General features: G+C 40.7%; 1 protein-coding gene across 1 annotated transcript; it reads right to left on the bottom strand.

Annotated features, from left to right (window-relative positions):
• Positions 1-1,120: 1,120 nt before the first annotated feature.
• Positions 1,121-6,013, bottom strand: LOC123707156 (acetylcholine receptor subunit alpha-like). The gene is made up of 9 exons (XM_045656990.1): positions 5,865-6,013; positions 3,826-4,094; positions 3,703-3,747; positions 3,524-3,633; positions 3,269-3,449; positions 3,058-3,173; positions 2,665-2,970; positions 2,421-2,576; positions 1,121-1,674 (listed from the first exon to the last, which is right to left on the bottom strand). Exons 2-9 carry the CDS (start codon positions 4,012-4,014, stop codon positions 1,215-1,217), a joined length of 1,563 nt encoding a protein of 520 aa, XP_045512946.1. The 5' UTR covers positions 4,015-4,094; positions 5,865-6,013; the 3' UTR covers positions 1,121-1,214.
• Positions 6,014-8,027: the final 2,014 nt, after the last annotated feature.

An 8,027-nucleotide genomic window follows, 5' to 3' on the forward strand; every position in this document is an offset into this window, starting at 1 on the left:
TACGGTAGTAATGTTATTTAAGACGGTAGATTTATTAACTATCAATTGAAGGATAGGTAGTCTTGTCATGTAAACAAATTTGATAAACTTCTTCACAGGCATAAATCGTCGGAGTTACGCCCCGAGATAATAGCCAGACGCAGGTACCCTCTTCGACTGCTAAATTGGATTCATTCGTTATATACCAGTTAAAATTTCATTATTTCGCTTATATTCTTATTATTGTTGTACACGAGTGGTTAATATAGAGTAAAACTAAAATCCTCTATTATTTAAAGCACCCTGATGATCCAGGAAACCTGCTAAACCTATAATGCATTTTTCACATTTTTCATACCTTAAAAAAACATCTCTCATTTATCAGAACTGTACGTGTAGTTAAACATGAGTTCTTGTAAGTGATTAAAGTAACACATTCTTAATAATTAATCCATAACAATTCTACCAATTAACCCATGTGGATAATTGGTAGAATACATGTACATTTGCAAAATCTTTTTTTAATTAAAAGAACTGTACGATTCTGGATGGCTCGAAGGACCAAAATGTACGGTTCCTGCGTCAACGGGATGATTCAAATAATAGAGATTTATTGATTTACTTTACCGAATGAATACAATTTAACAGTCAAAGAGAGTGCCTACGTCTGGCTATGCTCTCGGGGTGTAACTCCCATGATTTAGTTAATCGCTATGAACGAATGTAGAAGAGAGTGCCTGCGTCGGGCTATACTCTCGGGACGTAACTCCGACAATTTGGGAAATCGTCTCGCTTATAAGTGATCGAAATGTACAGCCATGGCACGTACAAACATAGGAATTTGTCAAGCTTGTAACTGAGCAAGAATGTACGAACCTTGGCACGTACATAGGGATCATCACGCTTATAAACTAAGAAAGCCTGAGTGAGCAAAATGTACAGCCTTGGCTCGTACAAGAACCATAATTAATTACACACTTAAACCTTCCTGGTTTCGTATAACGCGATTCCTCTCGATGACGAATTCTCTTATGAAGATAGCAAAGAACTAGTATGGCATGTATTTTTCGTAAACCTGCTATATTTAAATAAAACCAAACCATGTAAACAATCGATTTATTCCGTGTCTATCAAAAGAAATTCGACTTATATTCGATCACGTTATTTTCGTCGTATAAACTATTATTATATTAATAGAATTTTATATACAATGAACATGAGGAGTGGCTACGAGGTCAACGCGGCGGCGGCGGGCGTGGCTTGGCGGCGGCGTAGGCGATCTCCGAGAGACGCACGTCGATGGGCGCGCGCTCGTCGTATAACGTGGGCGCCTGCAAGATTATTCCGGCCGAGCCCACCAAAACGGCCAACGTGAAGATCCACAAGAATAACCGGTCTAGCACCATGGCCACGTACTTCCAATCCTCCTTCACGCGCGTTGACTCCTCTTCCTTGCGCGTTTGTTCAGCGATGTAGTTGATGCCGTCGATGGCTTTGTGCAGCTCGGGGCAGCGGTGCCAGCGGCGCAACGCTTCGCACACGCCGCCCACCTCGTGCAGCCGGCAGCCGGACCCTCCCTGTGAAGATGCGTCCAGTGACCTCGAACTACCTGCCCCCATAGTCCCCATGCCTCCAAGTGGCACCGGGCCCGCCGTCAGCGCCGGTGACCAGCCCTCGCCGCTGATGATCCCTGCACTTAAACATTAAAATATCCATAAAAAACTGTTCCACATTTTATTGGTACTGGCCCCGGCTTTGCAAGGCCAATCGTAACCTGTGAGCTGTGAAAAGTTATAGATCTAAACTATCCCTACGAATCATTCTAGAAATTGGTGTAAAACCCGCAATAAATTCCAAACAGTAACTTTGACTTCTTCGCGAAGAGATAGACTCATTACATACACTCAAAAATATCGTAATCTTTTTCAGTAAATGAATGTTCCAAATCGGTTCAAAAGATCCAGAGATTACTGCCTACTAACCTAACCTCTTTTCAACATAAATATTTGTTTTAACCTTGATAAGTGTTTGGCTGATCGTTCTAAGGCAATGTGCGTGTTGCTATTTCACTTTGCCTACTACCGATAGAAGCTAAACGTTCGTTTTTTATTTATTTATTTAATATTTAAATGACTGCTTAAAAATGTCACAAGGAGCATGGTGTAAAACAAAAAGCTTACAAAAAGTTAAGGCAATTAAAGAGTGACGTAGAGTTTATTTACAGATCTTCCTGCGCCTAGGAAAGTTAGTAGTTTACTAGTTTTTAAACTAGTAGTTAATGTAAATTTTCCAAAGAATTGGAAATGTTTCCGATTCTAAAAACAACATGCCGAACAAAACATTTGTGTCAAATAATGGTATGTTAGAGACGCCGTTGCTCAGTTTTATTCGTCTAATCTTATAAAATATAACACTATCTGTTTACATATTAGGTCACTCACAAGCGGCTGCGGTGTGGATCGAGGCGGCAGTGCGGGCGCCGCATCACCAGTAACCGTGGCAGCACGTGGATAAAAACGCGCCGCACCCATGGCGCCATCGTGTGAGTCTGCGGTGACCGGAAGTGCACATTGAGGACCACTACCGTCACGCAGATGCTGCAAAATAACATCGAACCTCATACTCTTAATCGAAACTAATCAATTACACGCATAGAGCGGAGTACGTCTAACCGACTACGCTTACCTGAACGTGTCTAGGATCATGGTGAAGAGCACGAACTTGCCGAGCAGCGGCACCACGAGTGAAGTAGGCGGGATTATTTCAGCCAGCAGCAAGAAGAACACCGTCAGTGATAGCAGAATGGATATTGAAAGCGACACTTTCTCACCGCTATCGGAAGGCAGATAGAACACCAATACCGTCAAGAACGAAATCCCCATACAGGGGATGATGAGGTTCACAGTGTAGAAAAGTGTTTTACGGCGCATCGTGATGTTGAACGTGATGTCCAGGTAGGGTTCGTCACAGCACGTGTAAAACTTCTCGTTCCTAAAAAGATAAACATAGGGATCATCTTGTTTCGATCGACGATCGACGATTATACTGTGAAAAATTTAAGATAATCAAACGTCTCACCTGACGGCTGGGACCTCTAGAATATCCCATTCGACAGACGTATAAAATTCACTTAGATCAACACCTAATTCGACAATATTTGTGCCCTTTACTTCATCGATATGTCGCAAGTCTACCTACAAAGAAAACGTTCAAATATTCCTTAGTCTGTACAATATGGAAGTTATAAGACTTAGATAACGGTAACAATTATTGAACAGTAGCTCAGCACCTGAAAGCCGTCGTATGTCCAGGAACCGAACTTCATAACGCACGTTTGCTGGTCAAAAGGAAAATACTCGACGTCGATCTCACAGGAGGACTTGTAAATGGCGGGTGGGCGCCACTCCACACGACCCGTGTAGTTCAGCGTTGCTTTCGTCGCCAGCGTTACTTCAAAGTTGCCGTCGGCACTGCACATAATATATCATACAATTCAGTATTAAACTTGCCCATACTCTTCTCTCATACGATGCCGCTCACTCACTTGTTGTAGAGTACGATGTCGGGGCGCCAGATGTGGTCCGAGGGCACGTGCAGCATCTCTACACCGCCGTACTCGCGCGGCTCCCACGACAATTTGTAGTCGTACCAACTCTGAAATACATCACGGCGAATATTGAACAACATTTTCGTAGGACTCTACATTTTAAATAATGTTTTTACCTGTTCGACCCATAAATTTGTTGTCATGATCTGATTTTTGAGATTCTGAAATAAAACAGAACGACCATTGGTAAAGTACAGATGAGACGGAAAGGAAAAGCCCAGGCGCCAGTCGATACAAACCACGTCGATGAGCTGGCTGAGCTTGAGCTTGATGCGCACGGTGAGAGCGTCGCTGACGTTGAGGACGGGCCGTACGAGCTTGTTGTAATTGCTGAGAAGGTCGTCGTATAGTCGCTTGGCGTCCGGGTTGCCCGCGCACCCTGCGCACGCCGCGAGCAGCAGCGCCGCCAGCAGCAGGCGCGCGCGCATCCCGCGTCGCGCATGGCGTCAGCGCATCACCGCGCCGCGCCCGCCGCGCCCCGCCGCTCACCGCCCCGCTCACTCTGTGCCTGATTTAAAAATTTACTTGAGTTAAAACAATAACTTAGATTAACGCAATGACAATACAAAGACATCGGTAGATACTATTATATCTACAATTAAAAAATTGGTATGTTTGCGTTTGTTTGTTTGTAACGAATAAACTAAAAACTACTGAACCAATTAATGGGTAAATCAATCCTGCGAAACATAAGTTATAATTATTATTAGAAGAAAGGACCCAATCTGTCTCCGACTAAGATCACTAAAGTATGTATAAGAACCCAAAGTTTAACATGGAAGACTTTTATCTACTTTTTATATCACTATGTGGAAACAAGGTAGTTCCGAACCAAGACTTAGGGTCTTAATAAATGAATTTGGCGAAAAAAAATGTTTTTATAAATCATTTAAAATTGTATCTCAAATTTAACTAGCATACAATAAGAAGAAAATAAACTACTAGATCAAATCTAAAATTTTCTAACTTTTCAGTCTAACGTCAAAAGTATAATAATATGTTCGGGCTTGCTTCGCCGATTTAAATTCAGTAAATTATATCGACACTAAAATACTGTCGAAATTGATTTAGATTTTTTAAAATGTGTTTAGTTAACCGGAATAGAAAAGAAATGCTATAAATATAGCCTAAGTCATGAAAAATATGCTTTTCTGAAGTATGTCGATTGCTTTACCTTGAAAAGGCTAATAAGATTGATTACGTTTAAGACTTACGCTAAGATATAGAACGGGAACGACGAGCCAAACTAGCTCGCGCGCACATTTTCTAAATATATTGTTTATTATGGAAACTATCTATGGACTCATACTAGAAATTAGCAAACTGCTACGCAGTGCTATGCAGAGTGTCCATTATACGCGGAAATATAGATCTAATAGGATTCAGCAGAATGACCCACACTGTATCTTGATGAAGCTGCGCCGCAACGTGCATCGTAGGTACATCCAGGTTTGCCACGATAATTCGGCTGTCATCGTTCAGAATTACATCGTTTTGGTTGCGGTAGCAGATAAAAAGAAGTGACAAACACATGTGTCGAGAACAAATGAACCGCCAAAAGTCTTGCTCATGTTTGTATAAATAATAATTGGCAAAATTTATTTTGTCATTTTTCTTAGGCGAGAATCGCAAATCTTAAAGATAATACGTAAATAAACAAATAAAAATAAGAACGTGACGTAACTGACTTTAACCTACATTGGTAACTTGGCTCTTCAAATCATGTATTAAATTATGCAGACGTATGTCTCACAAAATCTTTCGTTTCCTTACAATTTCAGCTTCATCGTAATGCATGCATTATTTGCTCGATAAACAGTAAATCCTTAGTCAGGCACAGGCTTTAAACGCCCGACCTTACTGTTGAGAGACGCGGTGGCCACCGCTCATCAATTTAAATTATAAAATCATGTCTAAACGATTACTGAAAACAGTAACGACCTTATTGAACTTAAAAAATCTATTTAAAATCCCACGTCAGCGATGATTCAAATGTTGAGCCATCTCTATGCCCGGGCAGTGTGACTTAAACCTGCAAGGCAAATGATTCACGAAGAAATCTCTTCCATCCAACGTTTTTAGCGCACAAGTAACGGCTGTGTTGTGGAAGATGAATATTTAAATGCAACACATTTGTTCTAAAATATACTTACGGACCGAAATGTAACGAAATTTAATTTATATTTTAATTTAGATCTAATAAAGCTAAATAAAATAAGTGAAATATACCATCCAGATAAGACGCAGAGGAAATCGGACAGTTCTACTTGGTACTAACCCTGACGTATTGTGGAGTAGAGTAGCGAATGGCGTCACAGGATCAGCATAATCCTAGGATTTCAGTCACTGAGTCACAGTCACAGAGCGTAACGCGTCGCGTGTCAGTGCATGTTAAGCGAGACACAAGTGGGGACGAGAGACGACCACTGCTCGCTCCGGGCGACTGCCGCCCGCCCTGCGCCGCACCCGGCCATCGCCGCGCATATCCAGTCGCGCAACACACCTCCGCCTGGTCACGGTGAATCCACGACCACATGCCGAGCGCCGTCACTGCCAACGCTCACTTTCACTGCTGGTACGACTCTTAAATCGCTACTATGTTCTTATGTAGAGTATAATTATTGCTATGGACTAATATGTGCAAAATCCGCCGAATATATATTATATATATTGTTAATTATTATTATAGACGCACATCTCATACATAAGATAAATGTATTTAGTGAGAAGGTAGAAACTTTGTTTAAATGTATTATGTAAATTTACCGAAGCACGCGTTTCAGACGCAACTTCCTAGCATTGTACCTGGTACCACCGTAATATGGTCCCGAGCGTAGAATAATTAACTTTTTTATTAAATAATCTCAATAGAAATTCACATGGGTGTAATCGAAATGAACACAAGTGAGAGCCGATCAAGTCGGCAGGTGCTAATGTGAAGCTAGGTTAAAGGAATAGGATTACCGCGAAGAGGTAGATACGACCAATTCTTAGTGGCCTACACGTTAGAGCGCCGCATTCGACGGCGGGGTCCAAAGTTGTTGGTCGGTGTCATTGAATGAATTCATTCCGGTTCATTAGAGAATGCCTTCGCCAAGTGTTATGCACTGGCAGATTGGAATTCTCCTCGCTTTTTGCTGAGCGATTTAATAAGCGCCGAGTCCTCTCTCTTCATTCTCTTTTTACTCAAATCTATAAATATGTATTACGCGTTTTGTCGTATTGAATTTGTATCTGTAGTTTAAAACAAATATTTACTACACACTTACCTTTTCGCTTTTACCTCACATTCTCTATTTCCATTCAATTTATTTAAAACACTTGTTTATCAAATCAATGAATTTGTCAAAAAACGTCGAGGCAGAATCAACTGGAATCCAATAAAACATGAAAATAGATTCGGTCAAAAGGCTCGTCTCACCATTAATTACCGGAGATCTCCTCAATGTTTTCGCAAACCAACGAGAAAGCAGAGTTCTTCTTAATAATAAGTGAAATGCTGCACTCAAGACGTTACACCCTACCAATGCGCGTCAAGAAATATTTGAAAATCTGTCTCTTGTGAAGGAAGAAACTGATAAAGTGTAGCGGCCTTAATGACCTGAATCAGAACTGACAGCCCCTAATGTCCTAACGACCTTCGCTTGATTTTAGCTTCCTCGTTCTGGGCATTAATTACTGCAATAATTTAGTTAATTAATGAAATTACAGAAACAACAATTAGCTGTAAATGGGTAGCAAAGTAGATATAATATTATGTTAGAGATTCCAGTTCGCTCCAACGCTACTCCAATAGGGGTCATGTGTTCTGTTCTACATTCAACAAATTTGTAACAAAAAGCGCTTAAGTACTTTAAAATATGTAAAAATGCGCTGGTCTCGGAAGTGCGCGTCGGTATGTAGGTTACCTTTTGTGGAAGGGAGTAAAAGAACAATACGGCGGGAACAAAGACAAGAATGGCTCTCAAAGCCAGAGGGCTCTCGATAGCCCGCTCGCTTTGACCGCTCGACGAAACCTATGGTAAACCACTGCTGTCCGTCGTCATCGTAGCCCATACAATTCCAAGGTACTATTTCTCTCGATAAGTCGAAACTAACAAATCTTCGCTACAAGACTCTCGACTAAAACAAAATGTTTTAGTCGATAAAATACTTCACTTAGCTGTTATTATTTTTTTTTTGTCATTTTTTATGAAGGTACTTGTATTATATTTTTGTTATTATGATTTAGCTTAATTTATTATCAGCCCTACAATTAAATTAATTCGCTCCCAAGGTATGACAAGGTTGACTTTGATGCTTCATCCGAGCATATTATTATTAACTAGCGGACCCGACAGACGTTGTCCTGTCTTTATTATGAATAGTGATTTCCAATTGGTATAATTAACTAAAAAATACTTGAAACTTACCAAAACTCCATATTTAATTGAACTTTTAA

Source organism: Pieris brassicae, chromosome 1 (genome assembly GCF_905147105.1).
Source record: "Pieris brassicae chromosome 1, ilPieBrab1.1, whole genome shotgun sequence".
Classification (NCBI taxonomy): Eukaryota; Metazoa; Arthropoda; class Insecta; order Lepidoptera; family Pieridae; genus Pieris; species Pieris brassicae.

Coding starts and splice junctions, on each gene's coding strand:
- LOC123707156 (XM_045656990.1), bottom strand. CDS start 4,014: ATGCGCGCGCGCCTGCTGCTGGCGGCGCTGCTGCTCGCGGCGTGCGCA. Junction 3,748..3,825: donor TCAGCCAGCTCATCGACGTG/GTTTGTATCGAC, acceptor GTTTTATTTCAG/AATCTCAAAAATCAGATCAT. Junction 2,577..2,664: donor ATGATCCTAGACACGTTCAG/GTAAGCGTAGTC, acceptor GTTATTTTGCAG/CATCTGCGTGACGGTAGTGG.